At 45.1% G+C, this 24,044-nt stretch overlaps 1 protein-coding gene across 1 annotated transcript in view; it reads left to right on the forward strand.

The window, feature by feature from the left end:
- Positions 1-24,044, forward strand: part of LOC144683184 (voltage-dependent L-type calcium channel subunit alpha-1S-like) — a 258,879-nt gene that overhangs the window by 104,393 nt on the left and 130,442 nt on the right. Inside the window, exons 17-18 of the mRNA XM_078546145.1 lie at positions 13,791-13,878; positions 22,312-22,419. Coding sequence (XP_078402271.1) covers positions 13,791-13,878; positions 22,312-22,419 — 196 coding nt within the window. The remainder of the gene's footprint in view (positions 1-13,790; positions 13,879-22,311; positions 22,420-24,044) is intronic.

The raw sequence follows: 24,044 nt of genomic DNA on the forward strand, positions 1-24,044 counted from the left end.
AAGAACGTTGCCAGGGTTAGAAAAGTGTAGCTACGAGGAGAGATTGGATAGGATTGGGGTTATTTTCCTTAGAACAAAGAAGGCTGAGAGGTGACTTGATTGAGGTGTACAAAATTCTGAGGGGAATAGATAGAGTGGATAGGATAAAATTGTTTCCCTTGATGGAGAATTCTAGAACCAGGGGACATAGGTTCAAGATAAGTGGCAGAAGGTGTAGGGGGGACACCAGGAAGAACTTTTTTATGTAGTGGGTGTCTGGAATTCGCTGCCCAAGTTGGTGGTAGAGGCAGAAACTTTAAACTCTTTTAAAAAGTACCTGGATCTGCACCTTAAGTGCTGTAAGCCGCAGGGCTATGGGCCTGGTGCAGGAAGGTGGGATTAGAAAGGGCACCTGGGTGTCCTCGGGCTGGCATGGACAAGATGGGCCAAATGGCCTCTTCTGTGCTGTAACTTTTCTATGGTTCTGTGGTTCTAATGTGGGCAAATGTAAAATTGTTCATTTTGGCAGGAAGAACAAAAAAGAAGCATATTATCCAAATGGTGGGAGATAGCAGAACTCTGAGATTCAGCAGGATCTGGGTGTCTTAGTGCATGAATAACAAAAGGTTATTATGCAGGTACAACAAGTAATTAGGAAAGCTAATAGAATGTTATCGTTTATTGTGAGGGGAAATGATTACAAAAGTAAGGGAGGTTATGCTCGAGTTGTACAGGGCACTGATGAGACCACATCTGGAGTATATCTCTTGTGGGAGAATCTAGAGCTAGGGGGTGCTGTTGAAAAATAAAGGGTCACTCATTTAAGACAGAGATGAGGAGAATTTTTTTCTCTGAGGGTTGAGTGTCTTTGGAACTCTCTTCCTCAAAAGGCGGTGGAAGCAGAGTCTTTGAATATTTTTAAGGCAGGGGTAGATAGGTTCTTGATTAACAAGGGGGTGAAAGGTTATTGGGCGTAGGCAGGAATGTAGAGTTGTGGTCACAGTCAGATCAGCCATGATCTTACTGAATGGCGGAGCAGGCTCGAGGGGCTGAGTGGCCTACTCCTGCTGCTAATTGAAATGTTTGCATATGTATGTTTGTAACACCATCCAGTGTAACACAATGTTCTAACTCAGTATTAAACCATCCAATGTAACAGCTTGTTCTGGTTCAGTTACATCATCCAGTGTTTTACTTTCCACTGTAACTCATAGTTTTAGATCTGTGTTATTCCACCCAGTCAACCATGCAACTCTAGATCAGTGTTGTGCCATCTAGAGTACGACACTTTATTTGGTGAATTGTTATCCCATCCAGTGTACCATGCTAATCTATATAAAAATGTAAATACAGTGTAACATGCTTTCTAAATTAATGTATTATCACCCAGTGTGCTGTTCCAGAATAACATGGAGCTTTGTGGATAGCATGTTTATAAATGTGGTCATCACATGCGTAACCACTAGGCAATCAAGTAGAAATAGGCAGGTAGTGCAGGAGTCCCCTGAGTGCATCCCACTCTCCAACAAGTATTCTGGATACGGATGAGAATGATTGGTTCATCTGGGGGGTGCAGCCAGAGCCGTGTCCATGGCACCCACAAGTGGCTCAGCTCTACAAAGAAGACTGGAAAAACAACAGTTATAGGTGATTGGTAGTTAGGGGAACAGATAGGTGTTTCGGTTGCCGCAGACATGAACCCAGGATGGTATGTTGCCTCCCTGGTGCCAGGGTCAAGGATGTCACTGAGCAGCTGCAGAGAACTCTGAGGAAGGAGGGCGAACAGCCAGCAGTCGTGGTCCACATTGGTGCCAATGACATAAGTAGAAAGAGGGATGTGGTCTTGCAGCCTGAATTTAGAAAGTTAGGTAGAAAATTAGCAGCAGGGCCTCAGAAGTATTAATCTCTGGATTACTCCCAATGCCATACACAAATGAGTATAGAAATAGGAGGATAAGCAGATGAATGTATGGCTGGAAAGATGGTGCAGAAGCTTTAGATTCATGGCACATTGGGACCGGCTCTGGGGGAGATGGGACCTGTACAGGCTGAATGGGTTGCACCTGAGTAGAGTCAGGACTGAGTTGCTTGCTTGTGTTATTAGGGAGGGTTTAAGCTAACTTGGCAGGGGTGTAGGAAGTAGGAGGTAATATCAGAGAGGAATACCAAGGTGCACAGAGTATTGGGAGAGGCAGATAGCACTAGAGTAGGAAATAGTGCGTTCAGAGCAGGTGAGAAAGTAATAAAGTCTAAATCAGGATTAGTGCATCTGTATGTGAATGCACAGTGTGTGCTCGATAAGATTGGTGAGTTACGGCACAGATTGCCATTCAGGAATATGATGCCGTGGCTATAACAGAGACCTGGCTCAAGGAAGGGCTGGACTGGCTGTTATGTATCCTGGATACAAGGTGTTCAGGAAAGATAGGAAAGGAAGAAAAGGGGGAGCGGTGGCAGTATTGGAAACGGAGAGCACTGCAGTGCTTGAGAAAGAGGATGTCCCAGAGGGGTCAAGGGGTCAGTCCATTTGGCTAGAGCTAAGCAACAAAAAAATGGTGCAATGACATTGCTTGGTGTAGTCTACAGGCCACAAACTAGCAGGAAAGATGTAAAGGAATAAATTTGCAAGGAAATTACAGAGGAGTGCAAGGAATTGTGTAGTTATAATGGGGGAACTTCAATTATCCGAATATAGATTGAGTTGGCAATGTAAAGGGCAGAGAGGGGAAAGAGTTCCTAGAGTGTGTTCAGGAGAATTTTCTACAGCAGTATGTTTGCAGTCCAAAGAGGAAGGAGGCACAGCTAGACCTGGTTCTTGGAAATGAGGTAGTCCAAGTAGATCAGGTATCAATAGAACACTTGGGGGATTGTAATCATTGTATCATAACATTTAGGACTTACGATTTGCTGTACCTGCATACTAACCATTTAGGATTTGGAAAATGACAAAGAACAATCCAGAATAAGAATAATTAACTGGGGGAAAGGCAACTTCAATGGGGTAAGCATGAATCTGGGCCAAATAAATTGGAATCAATTGTTAGCAGGAAGGCAGCTGAACAATGGGCTACCTTTAAAGAATAGATAGTTTGGGCACAGTTTGGGTATGTTCCCTCAAAAGGCAAAGGTAGGACAAACAAATCCAGAGCTCCCTGGATGATAAAAAAGATAGAGATTAAGATAAAGCAGAAAAAGTGTACCTATGACAAACTCAGCAGATCTAGCAGCATCTGTGGAGAGAGAAACAGAGTTAACGTTTCAAGTCCCTATGACCCTTCTTCAGAGGGCCTGAAGAAGAGTCATACGGACTCAAAACGTAAACTCTGTTTCTCTCTTCACAGATGCTGCTAGACCTGCTGAGTTTTTCCAGCATTTTCTGTTTTTGTTTCAGATTTCCAGAATTCCAATTTTGCTTTTATCTTAGTGCTTATGACAAATGTCAGGTAGGTAATACAACGGAAAACCTGCTCACTGATGTTCAGTTTGAGTTCCGCCAGGGTCACTCAGCTCTTGACCTCATGACAGCCTTAGTTCAAACATGGACAAAAGAGCTGAACTCCAGAGGTGAGGTGAGAGTGACTGCCCTTGACATCAAGGCAGCATTTGACAGAATCTGGCATCAAGGAGCCCAAGCAAAACTGGAGTCAATAGGAATCAGGGGGAAAACTCTCCGGTGGTTGGAGTCATACCTAGCACAGAGGAAGGTGGTTGTGGTTGTTGGAGGTCAGTCATCTCAGCTCCAGGACATCATAGCAGGAGTTCCTCAGGGCAGTGCCCTCGGCCCAACCATTTTCAGCTGCTTCATCAATGACCTTCCTTCCATCATAAGGTCAGAAGTGGGGATGTTTGCTAATGATTGCACAATGTTCAGTATCATTCATGGCTCCTCAGATACTGAAGCAGTCTGTGCCCATATGTAGCAAGACCTGGACAACATTCAGGCTTGGGCTGATAAGTGGCAAATAACATTCATGCCACACAAGTGTCAGGAAATGACCATCTCGAACAAGCGAGAACCTAGCCATCGCCCCTTGACATTCAATGGCATTACCATCTCTGAATTCCCCCACTATCAACATCCTGGGGATTACAATTGACCAGAAACTGAACTGGACTAGCCATATAAATACTGTGGCTACAAGAGCAGCTCAGAGGCTAGGAATTCTGGATTGACTATCTCACCTCCTGACTTCCCATAGCCTGTCCACTATCCACACGGCACATGTCAGGAGTGTGATGGAATATTCTACATTTGCCTGGATGAGTGCAGCTCCCACAAACAACCTGCTTGATTGGCACCCATCCCCCACTTTAAATTTTCACTCCCTCCACCACCGACGCACAGTAGCAACAGTGTGTACCATCTACAAGATGCACTGCAGCAACCCACCAAGGCTCTTTTCACAGCACCTTCCAAACCCATGATCACTGCCATCTAGAAGGACAAGGGCAGCAGACACACGGGAACACCACCAGTTGGAAGTTCCCCTCCAAGCCACTCACCATCCTGACTTGGAAATATATCGGCGTTCCTTCACTGTCACTGGGTCAAAACCCTGAGACTCTCTTCCTAACAGCAGAATCACAGCATCACACAGTGCAGAAGAGGCCCTTCGGCCCATCGAGTCTGCACCGACACGTAAGAAACACCTGATCTACCTACCTAATCCCATTTACCAGCACTTGGCCCATAGCCTTGAATGTTATGACGTTCCAAGTGCTCATCCAGGTACTTTTTAAAGGATGTGAGGCAACCCGCCTCCACCACCCTCCCAGGCAGCGCATTCCAGACCGTCACCACCCTCTGGGTAAAAAGGTTTTTCCTCACATCCCCCCTAAACCTCCTGCCCCTCACCTTGAACTTATGCCCCCTTGGGACTGACCCTTCAACTAAGGGGAACAGCTGCTCCCTATCCACCCTGTCCATGTGCTTCATAATCTTGTACACCTTGATCAGGCCGTCGCTCAGTCTTCTCTGCTCCAACGAAAACAACCCAAGTCTATCCAACCTCCCTTCATAACTTAAATGTTTCATCCTAGGCAACATCCTGGTGAATCTCCTCTGCACCCCCCTCCACTGCAATCACATCACTATAATGTGGCGAGCAGAACTGCACACAGTACTCCAGCTGTGGCCTCACCAAGGTTCTATACAACCCTAACATGACCTCCCTACTTTTGTAATCTATTCTTCGATTGATAAAGGCAAGTGTCCCATATGTCTTTTTCACCATCCCACTAACATGCCCCTCCGCCTTCAGAGATCTATGGACACACACGCCAAGGTCCCTTTGTTCTTCAGAACTTCCTAGCGTCATGCCATTCATTGAATACTTCCTTTTCAAATTACTCCTTCCAAAGTGTATCACCTCACACTTTTCAGGGTTAATTTCCATCTGCCACTTATCTGCCCATTTGACCATCCCGTCTATATCTTCCTGTAGCCCAAGGCACTCAACCTCACTGTTAACCACCCGGCCAATCCTTGTGTCATCCGCAAACTTACTAATCCTACCCCCCACATAGTCATCTGTATCATTTATATAAATGACGAATAATAGGGGACCCAGCACAGATCCCTGTGGTACGCCACTGGACACTGGCTTCCAGTCACTAAAGCATCCTTCTGTCATCACCCTCTGTCTCCTACAACTAAGCCAATTTTGAATCCACCTCATCAAATTACACTGTATCCCATGTGCATTTACCTTCTTTATAAGTCTCCCATATGGGACCTTGTCAAAGGCTTTGCTGAAATCCAAATAAACTACATCAACTGCACTCCCCTCATCTACACACCTGGTCACCTCAAAAAATTCAATCAAATTTGTTAGGCATGATCTCCTTCTGACAAAGCCCTGATCAAACCTTGCCTCTCCAAGTGCAGGTAGATTCTCTCCTTCAGAATTTTCTCCAATAGTTTCCCTACCACTGACATGAGACTCACTGGCCTTTGGTTCCCTGGCTTCTCTCTACAACCCTTCTTAAATAGCGGAACCACATTAGCTGTTCTCCAGTCCTCTGGCACGTCCCCTGTGGCCAGAGAGGAATTAAAAATTTGGGTCAGAGCCCCTGCAATCTCCTCCCTTGCCTCTCTCAGCTATCTGGGACACAAATCACCTGGACCTGGAGATTTGTCCACTTTTAAGCCTGCCAACACCTCCAATACCTTGTCACCCCCTGTATCAATTTGCTCAAGAACCTCGCAGTCTCTCTCCCCGAGATACCGTGGGTGTACCTTTTTTTAAATTCATTTATGGGATATGGTGAGGCCAGCATTTATTGCCCATCCCTAATTGTCCTTGAGAAAGTGGTGATGAGCTGCCTTCTTGAACGCTGCACCATATGGACAAGGAGATGACTCACCACCACCTTCTCAAGGACAACTAGAGATGAGCAATAAATACTGACCTAGCCAGTGATGCTCACATCCTGTGAATGAATCAATAAAAAAAATTGGTTTGGCCTCAGCTGGAGAATTGCATCCCGTTCTGGCCACACTTAAGTTGTAAAGGCATTAGAGTGCAGAAAAGATTCACGAGAATGGTTCCAGGGATGAGGACTTCAGTTATGTAGATAGATTGGAGAAGTTGGGATTGTTTTCCTTGGAGAAGAGAAGGTTGAGAGGAGATTTGATAGGGGTATTCACAAGAACATAGGAGTAGGCCATTCAGCCCATTGAACCCGCTCCGACACCCAATACCATCATGGCTGATCATCCACTTCAATGCCTTTTCCCCACACTATCTTCATATCCTTTTACGTCATTGCTATTTAGAAATCTGTCAATATCTACTTTAAACATACTCAATGATTGAGTTTCCGAGCATTCTTTGGTAGAGAATTGCAAAGCTTCACAATGGCCAATGTGCGATGATTCAAAATCATGAGGGATTTGTACAGAGTAGATACTGTTCTCATTGGTGAGATCACGAACAAAAGGGCACATATCCAAGGTAACCGGCAAGAGAAGCAATGGTGACACGTGGAAAATCTCTTCCATGCAGCGAGTGTTTGGGATCTGGAATACACTGCCTGAGAGTGTGGTGGAGGCAGGTACAACCGAGGCATTTGGAAGGGAATTACACTGTTATCTGAAATGGAAGAATGTGCAGGGTTATGGGGAGAATGTGGGGGAATGTCACTCAGTGAATTGCTCATTCCGAGAGCCAGCACTGATACGACAGACTGAATGACCTCCTCCTGTGTGGTAATGGTTCTGTGGTTTCGCAGTTCTACATCAATGTAATATTGTATTCTGTAACATCCTCTTCTTGCTAAGCATGTTAAACACAAAGCATTTTTGCACATCAGTGTGTTACTACATAGTGTAGCTGTTCTGATTTCTTGCAGCACCATGCAATATAATGCTGTGTTCCAGATGATTTAATTTTCTCCTGCTATATGCATGTAATACAGCAGCTCATTTCACTGATCTGAAAATTGCTTCTGGCAAGAGCTCATTCTGGTTCCTAATGAAATATTTCATTGCATTCCTGAGTTTACAGTGTGTCTGATGAGACATTTTGCCTGGTTGAAGCTAAGAGGGAGGTGAAGAGGAAAAAGGATGTGGATTGCTACAAATGTTTAAAGACAGAAAAATTCATAGAAAGCTGTAAACGAATAAAGCGCAATAGTTAAATGATATGTGTGATGAATTAGAAGCAGGGAATCAGAAAGGCAATATGCGGAAACTTTGCCAAACAGTTCAATTAACTACAAGAAAGTTTCAACCTCACCTGAATTACATTCAGTCAGCTTCTGGCAAGATTGAAATGGAAGTGAAGAAAATTGCTGCTCAATGGTGTGAATATTGTGAGTACATTTCCAAGGATGACACTGAGTTGGAAGTTAAATGTGAGCCTCCTCCACTTTGAGCTGAGGTACAGTGAGCGATTTATCAGATGTCCAGCCATAGGGCCAAGGGCTGGATGCTATACTGGTGGAATTACTTAAGATGGGAGGAGAATTGGTAGTGTAAAGGATGTATAGATCTGTGTGGCACTGTGGGAGACTAGCAATTGGCTGGAGGACTGGACTGATTCTACCTTTATCGCTCTCCTGAAGAATGGTGACCTGAAACAGCGTACAAATTATAAAACAATTGCTTTCATCTCCCACACTGGTCAAATCTTACTGAGGACCATCCTGGAATGGATCTGGAAAAAGACAGAGGGAGATTGCTGATGAGCAAACTGAACTTCGACATGGAAGGGGAACCAGAGACGAAGTCACTCACCTTAGAATCATAATGTGCAAAGTCCAAGAACATCAGCAGCTGGAATACATGTGCTCATTTAGTGTGAGAAGGCATCCAATCCAGTTTCACACAAGAAACTCTGGTTGACAATGTTAGACATGGGATACTCACCACATTTAATTAACTTGCTAGCCAGGCTTTATTGTAAGCAACGAGCTAGGGTCAGAGTTGCCGGCACCCTCTCAGAATGGCTCAGAGTCAATTAGGGTGTTAAGACAGAGGTGTGTCCTCTCACCATAATTATTCAATGTCCTAGCAGAAATGGTTATGAGAGAGTCACTTGATGGATACAAAGGTGGAACACTGATTGATGAGCAGTGAGTTTCAAATATTTGATATCCTGGTGACCATAACAAGCTTAAATTGTGCCATGTTGTGGTCACTATCACTAAAATGGTCCCCCACCACCACCTCAGCCACCTGTCCGGCTTCATTTCCCAGAATTAGGTCCAGCACTGCGCCGTCCCTTGTTGGACCCTCTAAAAAGTTCTCCTGTACACATTTCAAGAAATCCACTCCTTAACACTACGTCTACCCCAATTAATGTTAGGAAAGTTGAAATCATCTAATATAATTACCGTATTGTTATTGTTTTTACACACCTCTGCAAATTATGCACATATTTGCTGTTAAATTTCCCGCTGACTATCTGGGGGTCTATAACAAACAGCTAACAATGTGGCCGCCCCTTTTTTATTCCTAAACTCTACCCACAAAGCTTCATTCAATGCCCCCTTCACGATATCATCTCTCCTTACTGCAGTAACTGACTCCTTATGTCTCCTCCTCTTTTACCCCCTCCCCTGTCTCGCCTGAAGATTCTATATCCTGGAATGTTGAGCTGCCAATCCTGTCCCTCCCTCAACCACATCTCAGTGATGGCTACTATATCACAATTCCACATGTCAATCCTCACCCTTAATTCATCCGTTTTACCTGTAACACTCCTGGCATTAAAGTAGAGACCATCCAGCCTTGCCTTACTCCCTTGAAACTTAATGCAGCTGTACTCCCTCTGACTTGATTGTTTTACTATATTATGATGTGTCCCTATTCTGTGTCCCCTCCCCCTGCCAAATTAGTTTAAACTCCTCCTAATAGCACTAGCAAACCCGCCCTTAAGGATGTTAGTCCCACTCCGGTTCAGATGTAGACCGTCCCACTTGTACAGGTCCCACCTTCCCCAGAAGCGGTCCCAGTGATCCAGGAATCTAAAACCCTCCCTCCTGCACCAACTCTTAAGCCACGTATTCCATCTGGGCTATTCTCCTATTTCTGAGCTCGCTAGCATGTGGCACTGGGAATAATCCAGAGATTACAACCCGAGAGGTCTTGCTTTTTAGTCTACTGCCTAACTCCCTGAATTCTTGATGCATATCTCATCCCTCTTTCTACCTACGTCACTGGTACCAACATGTACCATGACCTCTGCCTTATCACCCTCTCCCTTTAGGATGCCCTTCAGGGTTCAGTGACATCCTGGACCCTGGCACCAGGGAGGCAACACACCATCCTGGAGTCATGTTGACGTCCACAGTAGCGCCTGTCTGTTCCCCTGACTATAGAATCTCCTATTACTATTGCTGTTCCCCTCTTCCTCCCCTCCTGTACAGACAGGCTGCTTATGGTGCCAGAAGCTTGGCTCTGTCTGCCCTCCCTGGAGGAACCAGCGCCCTCATCAGCTTCCAAAATGGAATACCGATTTGCGAGCGGGACCCCAGGGGACTCCTGAACTACCTGCCTGTTCCTCTTGGACTGCCTGGTGGACACCTCAAGTCCCTTCAGCTGCGGTGTGACCACCTCTCTAAATGTGCTATCCACGATGCTCTCAGACTCGTGGGTGCTCCACAGTGTCCCCTGTCGCTGTTCCAGCTCTGAAACCCGAGCTTCCAGGAGCTGCAGCTGGACACACTTCCTGCACACATGCTGGTCCCGTGCACTGGAAATGTTCCCAGCTTCCCACATGGAGCATGAGGAGCACACCACGGCTTTCAGCTCTCCTGCCATGACTTTTAAATTAAACCTTTTAAATCAATTACTCTAGGGCCCTTCTTTCCTGATCCTCGTTACTACAGAATATGCAAACTATAAACGACAAAAAGACCATAATCTATAAGCAATAAAAATAGTAAATACTTACCCGACCTTACCCACTACTTACCAGCCATTCCTTTCCCTTGTAACCTCAACTGCTGCAGCAGGGCAAGACCACTCTCTGAAGATTTAAGAAGTTGGATAGCAAAGAAAAAATGCAAAGAGCACCTCTTCCCCTATGCACTGAATTCTCACTGTGTACCAAATTGCCAATACCCACACTCACTCTGGCTGTGTCTCACTCAAGATGAGGCCTCTCCTCTGTTTGTGTGCAAGCCGATGGGCCGAAGGGCCTCTTCTGCACTGTATGATTCTGTGATTCTGTGGTGACATTAATCTGCTCGTTAACGCAGTGGAGGAGCTACAGGATTTGGTGGGTCGTCTTGATGAAGTTAACCAGAAATAGTCTCCTGATCAATGTTGACAAGACAAAGGTAATGGGGATGGGGTGGAAAAACCTGCTAGATTCAGATTAATGAAGTTCAGCTTGAACAGGTTGAAAGTTTCTGCTATCTTGGGTCACTCATCACACAAGATGCAGAGTCCACCAGAGAAATTCAGGCTAGACTTTGCAAGGGTCATGGTGTTGTGAACTCACTAAAAAGAGTATGGAGTAGCCAGAGCATCTCAATTATAACAAAAATTCATTTTCTGAAAGCCCTTGTGCAGCCAGTAACAATGTACACCTGTGAAAACTGGACCATCAGGAGGATCAGGAGCGAGTCTCAAATAAGAGCATTTGAAATGAACAAATTCAGATGGATATTCCGTGTGTAACAGACAGCCAAGCAGACAAATGAGTGGGTGCTCGAGAAAACTGGTGTGAAGAGGAACTTTTTTGAGGCAGTGATATCAAGGAAGCTTAGATTTTGGACGTGTTTGCAACAGGAGGGGAGTGTTTGGAAAAAGAGGGAATACAAGGCAAAACACCTGGAAAATGTGCACAAGGAAGACTCAAGATGGCATGAATGGATAATATCAGAACATGGACTGGCCTGTCTATGGGACAGGCAGTGAGGGCAGCGGAGAATAGAAATCGGTGGAGAAAGATTGTTCATAGTCTGGCGGACTCTCAGAACCAAGACAGATGAAAGACAATACAAGACATGTCAGTACAGACAAACTTATAAAAACTGTATTCCTTTTAAAATGTAGGCTGATGAACTGCCAAGAGGGCCTGATGATTTGCAACTTCAACAGACTGACAAGCTTTCTGGAAAGTTCTGAATTGGATTATAATGGCCGGGGCTCTTCCCCTTGAATGGATATTCATGAACAGCACTCCTCTATGGAATTCCACACTTCCTATTGTCGGAGGTTACTCCAAAACACAGAGACAATAGACTGCTCCACTCTATGACTCCAGGTTTGTCATGTAACAAAGAGAGCTGTCAAGACCAGTTATCCACAAATGAATAGTGAAAGACCACCATTTGCCTTCCTTTGAATATCAATGACCTTTGGCCATGTGACGGAAACTACTTTGTTCTTACTGACAGACCACTATTTGCCTTCTATTGTGTATCAATGGCCTTTAATCAGGTGATTAAAACTGTTCTATGAACCTGAAAGGGCCGTAACTTCCATCGAGTGGTAATCAGAGTCGGATTGCCACTCTGCTCCTAATTATGTAACCTAAAATGAAGCTGCACCTTTCTTGTCCCAACTTCCAACTTGAGCTGGGTGAAAAAGGTGCAGTGCAGCAGGTTCCCGAGGCCTTGTGTCAAGGGCAGCTGAGTCAGAAGTAAGGAAGATATGCCCCTTTTTTTACAGCATTAGCTGCTGTAAAGCAGGTAGGCTTAAAGGTCCAGCTACTTTGAGAAGCAAGGGAGAAGGTAAGTTAGTAAGGTACATGGAGGGAGGCGGGGGGGTGGGGGTGCAGGGGGGTGTTTGGTGGGGGTGGGGGGTGTCAGATGGCCAGTGTGGGGGGGTTATGGTTGGATAGTGTGGACGGGTTGGGTGTTCGGTGGTGAGGTGGTGGTTGGACAGCATGGGGGGTTTGGGTGATCAGTGGGAGGGGGTGTCAGGTGGCCAGTGGTGTGGGGTGGTGGTTGGACAGTTTGGGTGGTCAGTGGTGGGGGGGAGGTGGGGGAGGGCTATCAGGTGGCTAGGGGGCGGTTGGGTGGTCAGTGGGGGTTGTTGGAGGTAGTCAGAGAGGTGGGGCAGGTAATCGGGGGGTGGGCGGTGTAGTTGGGTGGGGGTGGGCATTGTAGTCCAGGGCCAAGGGGGTGGGGAGGGCAGTCAGGGTGTCCTGTGGGGCCTCAGGTTGGTCGGGGAGGTGGGGTGCGGCGGTAGTTGGGGTGTTCCATAGAGGCTTGGAGGGTGGGGGTAGTCCCGTGGCAGGAAGTACTATAGTTAGTCTGTACTCTTCTCACCCGGAAGTTAAATGTGGTTTTAATTCTTCTAACTTTTCCTGGCTAACTATTACTGTAATACCGGTGGAACTATCTGAAGTTTGTGATTTAAATCACAGTATGGGATGGTTCCTATTGCAGGGCAATTGCCCAATAGAAGTTTGAATTTCCTGACATGGGGGCTTCTAGCTTCTAGTTGGTGGGGGTTCCTCAGTGCGTCTTTGGGGTACACCCCAGGTATGACACCCAGGGGAATGGAAATTATGGGCCAAAATCTTTTATTCCAAGACTCTACCTGTTCTGGTGCAATCTGCAGTAAAACATTAACGGTATCACAGCTGCAGAGAAAGGCTGCATCTTGCCTTTCAAGAACTGCGAGGCTTAAACGTCTTTTTAAAGAGCCTCCTCCAGCCTGTTTCTGAAAAGCTTCGAGTTCACCTGTAAAGAAATTGGACCTCAGGTTATAACAGCCACCAGTGCCTGTCTACATGACCTGCTGAACAGCCTTCCCTTTGAAGGAACCCGGCAGTTAATCCGGATTTGACCTCAGCCATCTGAACTTACCTGAACTACAATTCCAGAGAGGAAAAGCCCCCTCTTTCACCGAACTCTCAAAGACATGTGAACTGCTAACTATTCTGTTTGGTACTAATACTTACAGAAGTGCACTACCTTGTTTAATTGTATCTTTCTTGGATGTATGTTGTGTGATTGACGGAACGTAGACTTTCCGGGATGAGTGTGAATAAATAATACTCCTTGCGTAAATCCATGAGTGTCTGCTTCTGGTGATTTTAAATTGACCACACACTAACAGGGGTTTGGAAACACACATCAGAAAAAATCAACACTGATTATGGACAGAAGGGAAGGAAAATTGGGGGTTTCAGTTTATCTTTCTCCCCTGTCCTTAAAAAGTGGCAGCAGTGTGTACTAGGGCATTTCTGGAATTGAGGCAATAGGTACTTGCTCAGTCATAGTGTCTAGGCTGACAGATTTCTGGGTTGTTTGTGAATGAGTGAATGAGTGAGCATGTGTACACGTATGAGTTCATTGTGCAGAGTGTTCAGTTAAGGAGCTCAGTCCTTACCTTTCTTTTCCAGGTCCAGTGCTATCTCTGTGGTAAAAATTCTTCGAGTCCTCCGAGTGCTCAGGCCTTTGAGAGCTATTAACAGAGCAAAGGGATTAAAGGTGAGCCAGTGTGTGGACAATATGTTTGTGTGACTACATGTGAGTACAGTTGCATATGCACATGTATGTGTGAGTCCTTGTGTATATGTGAGTACATTTGTGTGTATACCTCTAAGGGTGTGTGAGGACAGGTTTACATGTGTGAGTTGTGCATGTGTAGATGCACATATGAGTGAGCCTATGTATGAATACGTGTCAATATGCACCCAAAAGTATGCCTGTGTGGGAGCACATGTGTGTCAATCCATGTGTTGTGAGTACACATGTGCATGCGCGCATAGGTGTCTGCATTGAGTAAGGAGTGTGAGTACACGTGTATATGTATGAATTTGTTTATATGCATGTGTGTGACTGCACATGCCAGTACACGTGTGAGTACATTCAAAACATGTATGCATGTATGTCTAAGCACACATGAGTCTGTTTGTAATCGTTCATCATATATGCAGACAGGGTTAACGTTTTCCTTTGGTTTTTTAATCCTCACTTTTGTCAGCTGTGCAGGTGATTAGGCAGTAGGAACAGATCCACAGACTGTTCAACTAAATGTCTCTATGTTTATTTTTTGTGGGTGTCGCTGGCTGGGACATCCCTAATTGCCCTTGAGAACTGAGTGGCTTGCTAGCCCATGTCAAAGTTCATTATATTGCTGTAGCCAGACCAGGTAAGGACGGCAGATTTCCTTCCCTAAAGGACATTAGTGAACCAGATGGGTTTTTACAACAATCCATTAGATTTTTAATATTGAATTCAAATTTCATGGTGGGATTTGAACCCAGTTCCCCAGAGCATTACCCTGAGTACCTGGAGTACTAGTCCAGTGACAATGCCACTACGCCACTGCCTCCCTTTAATAATAACAACCACAGCTTGCATTTATAAAGCACTGTTAAAGTAATAAAACATACCAAGGTGCTTCCTCAAACAAAATATGACATCGAACCACGTAAGGAGACAATAGGGCAGGTACCAAAAGCTTGGTCAAAGAGATAGGTTTTAAGGGAGAATGGAGAGGTTATTGAAGGAGCGCAGATATCTCTGAGGATTGTAAGGCTGAAGATGATTTTTTTTTCATTTATTCTTTCTTGGGATGTGGGCATCGCTGGCAAGGCCAACATTTGTTGCCCATCCCTAATTGCCCTTGAACTGACTGGCTTGCTAGGCCATTTCAGAGGGCAGTCAACCACATTGCTGGAATCACATCTAGGCCAGACCGGTTAAGGACATGAGTGAACCAGATGGGTTTTTACAACAATCGATGATAGTTTCATGGTCACCATTACTGAGGCTAGCTTTATATTCCAGATTTATTAATTGAATTTAATTCCACCAGCTGTCATGGTGGGAATTTTACTCGTGCCTGGGGCATTAGCCTGGGTCTCTGGATTACTAGTCTGGTGACATTTCCACTATGCCACCATCTGTCCCCAAACAGAGATAGGGGTGGGAGAAGCCATGGAGGGATTTGAAAATAAGGGTGAGCATTTTAAAACACAGGTGCTGTTTAAGGTCAGTGAGCATTTGGGGTGATGTGTGTTTGTTAGGACACAGGTAACAGAGTTTTGGATGAGCTGAAGTTTACAGTTGGTGGAAGTGGGAGGCTGGCAGAATGTTAGAATAATGGAACCTGGAAGTAACAAAAGCATGACGAGAGTTTCAACAGCAGATAAGCTCAGGCAGTGGCAGAGTTTGGATGATGTCAAGGAGGTATAAGAAGGTGATATTGCTGGTGAGGTTAATATGTGATCGGAGCTCATCTCAGGGACAAATAGGATATTGATACTGCAAATGGCCTGGTTCAGACTGACCAGGGAGAGAGAAGAGAATTTGTGGCAGGGACCAAAGACAATATATATTTGGAGAGAATTTCTGTTCATGCAGTGCTGGACTTTGGATAAACAGCGTGACAAGAAAGGTAGAACTAGTGATCCATGATCCATAGGAGCTAAGAACCTCCAACTGTCTTGGGATTTAAATCCTGCGGTGGCATTCTGAGATAGGCAGATTTAATATCTCTCAGATGTTGTCAAAGGACTTTGAATCAAAAATCTCTGGCTAATTTTCTCTTAGGCTGTGGTGGAGACTGAGGAGATTCTTTGATAGAACTTCCCATCTCTGACTTCAAATCATCATTTTCTATTGCCCACTCAAGTAACATAAAAATGTTCTCACTGAAATTTCTTCATTGTTTCCTCCCTCAGCCTTTGGACTGAGTGACTCCTCATCCATCCTCAGTGATTTCATGTTCCATCTCAAAATCATGTTCTCCCTCCTCTGAGGTAACTGCTCTCTGATCCTTCCCAAATCTTTCCCTCCCCAACCCATATTCGCAGTCATCCCCTTGACCTTGCCATCTCACGTGATCTTGCTATTCCCATTGGATCAATTACAGATAAGGCCATCTCTGATCTCCTTATCACTCACCACCCACATTCTCTTCCACACCCTAATCCACACCCATCCACATCCTCCTGTATCTGCCTCTGGAAGAAAGTCTCCCCCAATTCACTTACCATTGAACTTCCATAATTACAGTGGTGCAGCCTTTGGTTATCCGTTCACAGTATTTCTGCAGCTACTTATTTGCTCAACCGCACCTTTGATGTCCTAGTCCCTCATCTCTGCTTCCTTAAGTCCATCGATGCAGACTTGAAAGGTCAAATGTTTTAGCCATTCACCACCAGATCTGACTGGATAACATAGAGGACTGAAATAAAAGCAAAATACTGTGGATGTTAGAAATCTGAAATAAAACAGGAAATGCTGGAAAAACTCAGCAGGTTGGCAGTATCTGTGGAGAGAGAAACTAAGTTAATGTTTCGAGTCTGTATGACTCTTCTGAGCACTGTTGAGTCCTGTTCTTGTATTGGAAAACTGCTCACTATTCCAGATCACCCTGGAATGCAAAAGATAAACTCCGACTTCCTTTCTCCACTGTAAGCCGTCTTCTTAACCTCTTCTTCTCTGTCTCATTCCACTCACCTCCAACAATAAGTACAAGAAGCTCATGAATTTCTTTGTCACCAGGATTGAAACTGTTGCCACAAAAACATGCTTTATATCTGATAATGATTTTAAATCCACTGACTAAAAACCAGAATTAAACCTTTTAAAACAGAGACCAAAGTGTGACTTCAGCTCGCAGCCAAAGATGGCCTAAAGGCACAGTGTTGGTTTTCACAGGTATGCTGATGACACCTCGCCACCACCTCTCTCGACCCCTCCACTGTCTCTAAACCATCAAACTGCTGATCCAACATCCAGTACTGGATGAGCAGAAATTTCCTTCCAATAGACATTGGGAACACTGAAGCAAATTGTCTTTGATCCTCACAAACTTACCCTGTTTTCTAGCCACCAACTCCATACCTCTTCTTGCTAATTGTCTGAAGCTGAACCAAACTATTCTCAACATTTCTGTATTATTTGATGACCACATTATTTTCTGACCACATGTCCCCACCATCACTAAGACTGCCACATCCTTAACATCACCAACTCTATGTCCTCTTATCTGCAGCTGAAACCCTCATTCATGCCTTTGTTATCTCCAGACATGACTCTCCCAACACATTCCTGGCCGATCTTCCACATTCTACCATCCAGAAACTTGAGGTCATCCAAAACTGTGCAGCCCATACCCTAAATGACACAGGTCCTGTTCACCTTCAGCCCTGTGCTCCCTGACCTTCATTGACTCCTGGTAAATTAACAGATTAGAATTCTCATCCTTGTTTTCAAATCTCCCCGTGCCCTCACCTTGCCCCTCCCTATCGCTGTAACCTTCTCCAATTCTGCCCTCTTGAGCATCCCAGATTTTAAGTCTGTGTTCTCAACTGCAAAGTCCCTAAGCTCTGGAATTCCCTCCCTAAAGCTTTCCACCTCTCTCTCCTTCTTCAAATCTCTTTGAAAAAGCTTTTGGTTATCTTCACTAATATTTCCTTTGTGGCTCAGTGTCATTATTTGCTATATAATTCCCCCATGAAATGCCTTTGCATTCTTTATAATGATAAATGAACTATAGAAATGTTCTCAATATCAGAAGAAGATGTATGTTTCACAATTCAATCCCAGCAAGTCCACAGTCCCTCTGTGCCCAGCCCCTACCCTCCCCCCCCAGTCCCTCTGTGCCCAGCCCCCACCCCCCCCCAGCCCCTCTGTGCCCAGCTCCTACTGTGAGTAGGCCTGAGTAGAAGATTTGAGTGTAATTGACCGTTTTTAGGTTAATTTAATGTTCTATTCACTGTAATAAGCTAACAAGGACAAAACTTCATTTTGTGTTAACACTGAGATAAAGAAGCCATTTTGAACTCTTAATTTGGTTCAAAGATTGGGACATAATTAGGAACCATACAGAGACAGATGATTGACCAAATAGTGTAATTCAATTAGGTGTAATTGCAGAAATAGTAATTAATCAAGTAGTTCTGTTAGGATTACAGGTATCTCCGGGACATAAAACGTTTCTCGGACTGCTGTTCCCGTCGCATTCTGAGATCCACACTCAGTGCCATGCGCCGCCATATGAACACACTCGACCTCTCCCTCCAGCAGCACCGCCGCACCCTTTCTCAAAGCTGCGCGTGCCCCCAGTTTCATTTTATTCTTCGCCTCATCCGACGCCTCAACAAGAAACTTTTTCTCTTTCTCTCAAGTGCTAAGGAACGCAAGCTCCAACAACTCATCAACACCAACACCCATCTGGGACCCTCCACCCCTGCTTGTCCCTCCGTCCCCACTCCATCTTCCAATCCCAGCCCCAGCCACGTATTCACTATACCCCCTGACCTTCCCCTCTCCGATGCTGAACGTTCAGTGCTCAGCAAAGGACTTAGTTTCATACCCTTACGCCCTCATCTCAATGAATTTCGGGCTCGGCACGATGCTGAACTCTTCTTCTGCCGTCTTCGTCTCCGTGCTCACTTCTTTGGGCAGGAGTTCTCTCCCCGTTCAACGGATCCTTTTACCCACCTCCAATATTCTCCCTCCACCTGGATCCCTCCCTCTGGATTCTTACCTTCTCTTGATCTTTTCATTCAGAACTGTCAGCGTGACATTAGCCGTCTCAATTTCTCTGTTCCTCTCACCCATTCTAATCTGTCTCTCTCTGAACTTACTGCACTCCGTTCTCTCAGGTCCAACCCCAACATTGTCATCAAACCCGCTGACAAGGGTGGTGCTGTTGTTGTCTGGCGCACTAACCTCTACCTCGCGGAGGCTGAGCGTCAACTTGCAGACACTTCCTCCTGCCTCTCCCTGGACCATGACCCCACCACTGAACATCAAGCCATTGTTTCCAGGACTGTCACTGACCTCATCTCCTCTGGAGATCTTCCTCCCACAGCTTCCAACCTGATAGTCGCCCAACCTCGGACGGCCCGCTTCTACCTCCTACCCAAAATCCACAAACAGAACTGTCCTGGAAGACCGATCGTGTCAGCCTGTTCCTGCCCCACGGAACTCATTTCTCGTTATCTTGACTCCCTTCTCTCTCCCCTTGTCCAGTCCCTTCCCACCTACATCCGTGATTCCTCTGACACTTTACGTCACATCAACAATTTCCAGTTCCCTGGCCCCAACCGCTTCCTCTTCACCATGGATGTCCAATCCCTCTGCACCTCCATCCCCCACCAGGATGGTCTGAGGGCCCTTAGCTGCTTCCTTGAACAGAGGCCCGAACAATCCCCATCCACCACTACTCTCCTCCGTCTGGCTGAAGTTGTTCTCACACTGAACAATTTCTCCTTTAACTCCTCTCACTTCCTCCAAATAAAAGGTGTGGCTATGGGTACCCGCATGGGGCCCAGCTATGCCTGTCTCTTTATGAGGTATGTGGAACATTCCTTGTTCCAGTCCTACTCCGGCCCCCTCCCACAACTCTTTCTCCGGTACATCGATGATTACTTCGGTGCTGCTTCATGCTCTCGTCGGGACCTGGAAAAATTTATTAATTTTGCTTCCAATCTCCACCCCTCCATCATTTTCACATGGTCCATCTCTGACACTTCTTTTCCCTTCCTTGACCTCTCTGTCTCAATTTCTGATGATAGACTGTCCACCAATATCCATTTCAAGCCTACCGACTCCCACAGCTACCTCGACTACAGCTCCTCACACCCCGCTTCCTGTAAGGACTCCATCCCATTCTCTCAGTTCCTTTGCCTCCGTCGCATCTGTTCTGATGACGCTACCTTCAAAAACAGTTCCTCTGACATGTCCTCCTTCTTCTTTAACCGAGGTTTTCCACCCACGGTCGTTGACAGGGCCCTCAACCGTGTCCGGCCCATCTCCCGCGCATCCGCCCTCACGCCTTCTCCTCCCTCCCAGAAACATGATAGGGTCCCCCTTGTCCTCACTTATCACCCCACCAGCCTCCGCATTCAAAGGATCATCCTCCGCCATTTCCGCCAACTCCAGCATGATGCCACCACCAAACACATCTTCCCTTCACCCCACCTGACGGCATTCCGTAAGGATCGTTCCCTCCAGGACACCCTGGTCCACTCCTCCATCACGCCCTACTCCTGAACCCCCACCTATGGCACCTCCCCATGCCCACGCAGAAGATGCAACACCTGCCCCTTCACTTCCTCTCTCCTCACCGTCCAAGTGCCCAAACACTCCTTTCAAGTGAAGCAGCATTTCACTTGCATTTCCCCTAACTTAGTCTACTGCATTCGTTGCTCCCAATGCGGTCTCCTCTATATTGGAGAGACCAAACGCAAACTGGGCGACCGCTTTGCAGAACACCTGCGGTCTGTCCGCAAGAAAGACCCAAACCTCCCTGTCGCTTGCCATTTTAACACTCCACCCTGCTCTCTTGCCCACATGTCTGTCCTTGGCTTGCTGCATTGTTCCAGTGAAGCCCAACGCAAACTGGAGGAACAGCACCTCATCTTCCGACTAGGCACTTTACAGCCTTCCGGGCTGAATATTGAATTCAACAACTTTAGATCTTAAACTCCCTCCCCCATCACCACCCCGTTTCTTCCCCCTCCCTTTTGTTTTTTTCAATAATTTATATAGATTTTTCTTTTCCCATCTATTTCCATTATTTTTAAATCTACAACTATTACCTTGTCAGTCTTTCCATCCCACCCCCACTAGAGCTGTACCTTGAGTGTCCTGCTATCCATTCATAATTAGCACTTTTCTTAGATAATATCACCACCTTCAACACCTCTTTGATCCTTTTGTCTGTGACATCTTTTGATTATCTGCTCCTATCACTGTTTGCTTGTCCCTACAACCACCCCACCCGCAACTTCTCTCCCCCCGCCCCCCACCTTAAACCAGCTTATATTTCACCCCTCTCCTAACTACACTCAGTTCTGTTGAAGGGTCATGTGGACTCGAAACGTCAACTCTTTTCTTCTCCACCGATGCTGCCAGACCTGCTGAGTTTTTCCAGGTAATTCTGTTTTTGTTTTGGATTTCCAGCATCCGCAGTAGTTTTTTGTTTTTAGTTCTGTTAGTGCTGGATTCAAAAGCTTATGAGGTTAAACAGGACTGTGAGATTAAAGGATTAAAAGGACAGTAAAAGTAAAGGTTAAACAGGACTGTAAGATTCTGCTTTGGGTGAGCATCAATTCAGATATTTTGTGTTAAAGCGCAGTTCTAGCTTTGACCGAAGTGGACAATAGACAATTGTACAAAATGAGACAACAAAAGGTACTACAAAAGAAACATTGTCCCTTTGAAAGGATAACTTATGTAGGTGGTCAAACCCCAATTAAAACAAACCAATAATTAAATTAACAATTGTGAAATTACACAGACATGGTTTGAAGTGAGGTATGGATAAATTAGGGGATAAAAGTAAAGCCTAGTCACGTACTGAATGCATCTGAGGCAGAATTTGAAAGAATTGCTGTCAACAAAGAAACTGGAGGGTAACCTTGCCACTTCACTGACCTGATCACTCGTTTGAAGCGGTAAAGTCTGTTTTCTGTTGTTAAGCATAATTTTTCCTTTTAAAATAAATTTTCTCTTTTATTACTCACGAGTCCATCATTGCCTTATGGTTATGCCTTGTTCAAAGCAACATTTATTGATTTTATTGCGTTAATTTGAAGTCAGATATCTGCAGAATTAAGATAAATTAAAATACTCTACATAGAAAAAACTCACACTACTCCCAGTCCCTCTGTGCCCAGCTCCTACCCTCAGTCCCTCTGTGCACAGCTCCTACCCCCAGTCCCTCTGTGCCCAGCTCCTACCCCCAGTCCCTCTGTGCCCAGCTCTTACCCTCAGTCCCTCTGTGCCCAGCTCTTACCCTCAGTCCCTCTGTGTCCAGCTCTGACCGACTGATCCTCTCTGCCCAGATCTGTCTCGAGCTGCTTTTTTTAAAGGATGTTTTGTGAGAGAACTGCCAGCTTGGATTGCATAGTCAGTGTCAGTGTTTGATCTTCTGTTTCTCTGCCTCTCCTGCAGCATGTGGTTCAGTGTGTGTTTGTGGCCATCAAGACCATTGGGAATATAGTGATTGTCACCACCCTCCTACAGTTCATGTTTGCTTGCCTCGGGGTGCAGCTTTTCAAGGTAAGAGGCAGGCTTTAGATCTTGGTAAGTAAGACTGATGTTGAACAGACCATTAATGATGAATGCAACTTCCCCTTTTGTGATCAACAGCACTCAGGGAACTCAGAATAAAGAGCAGATATTTCTGGTTCTGTATCAGTTTAACCCAGGGCAGTGAGAAAGTAAAATCAGGCAGGAGTTGGAAACAAGCAATAAGTCTTTCTGATGATCTGGTTCTGATGGATCGAAGAACTGGAGGCTCTTTAAAGGACTTCTCCCTCTATTTCACACTAGCCCTGTATTGGCTTAGTTCAGTCAATCAAATCCACCCAGGACACGACCTGGGAAATCAGCCCTAGGAAATGTTATTGGCACATGGGCCTGAGGAATGAGATGATTAATAATTACTGAGTCAATGGTTGGAGTATATATTACTGGGATATGAGGTGAGCCATTATTATAGGGATGCAGAGCTGACTATTCCTAGCCTTTTGAGTTGCATAATTATGACTGGAACTTGTTGTTGAACTGTTGTTCCTGAGTCATAAGGCTGAGGAATTATTATTGGGAATATATGACTGAGGAATTTTATATTGAGACTTGTGATTGAGGTATTATTACTGGAATTAGTTGTACAGGAGGCTATTCATCCCATTGGGCCTGTGCTGGCTATCTCGAAGATGATCCAGTTTGTCCCACAACCCCACTCTTACTTCATTTCTCTGCAATTTTTTCCCCTTCAAGCATTTATCCAATTCTCTTTTGAAGGCTATTATTGAACCTATATCGACCACCCTATCAGGCAGCACATTCCAATTCCTCACCACTCATTGTTCAAAAAGGTTTTTCTCAATTTGCCTCTGGTTCTCCTGCCAATCACCTTAAATCTGTGCCCTCTGGTTATAGAGTCTTCAGCCATTTAAAACAGTTTCCATCCATTTACTCCATTTGAACCTTCATGATTTTAAACGTTTCCAGCAAATCTCCTCTTAGCCTTCTCTGAGAACAACCGTCCAGCCGCATTAACTGCAATCCCTCCCTCATGGAACCATACTGCAAGGCGAGTAGTCTTTTTCCAAAACCCTTGGGGCCGATTGCGTTTCGGTATTCAGATATTTTCGGTTTTCAGATGTGATATAGTTACCGTATATACAGTAGGTCTAGGTCTACTTACATGACAATAGCCTAAGCCTACACTAGCTATAGTCTCCCAATACGAGGTTGTTTCTCCATTTGCCAACTCTCACACACTCTACTTATTACCTGTTGACACTTATTACACCTATAATATAATATTACATTGCTTTATCAACACGATTGAAAAACAATAAGTACTTACACAATAGCCTTGGTGTTATCTGCTCCAAATAATGTCTACATGAATTAAACCTGGCTAAAGAAGCTTGTAGGAGAGGGTTCAGAGGAGGCCTTCTTGAATTGTTCTTCTAGCTTCATCTGCCTCATCAATATTGGTCTTTTGTTTAATAAATTTTTATTTTATTTTATACATTGACACTACTTCCTGTTCACTTATAAGTGTACCCAATTCGAGTGTATCTATCAACCCGTCATATATCTTAATAATAACATTTTGATGTAACACCATTTCTGCAATCTCCCCGTCGGTCAAAGAATGCACAACGGAG

Source organism: Cetorhinus maximus, chromosome 8, assembly GCF_964194155.1.
Source record: "Cetorhinus maximus chromosome 8, sCetMax3.hap1.1, whole genome shotgun sequence".
NCBI classification, from domain to species: domain Eukaryota; kingdom Metazoa; phylum Chordata; class Chondrichthyes; order Lamniformes; family Cetorhinidae; genus Cetorhinus; species Cetorhinus maximus.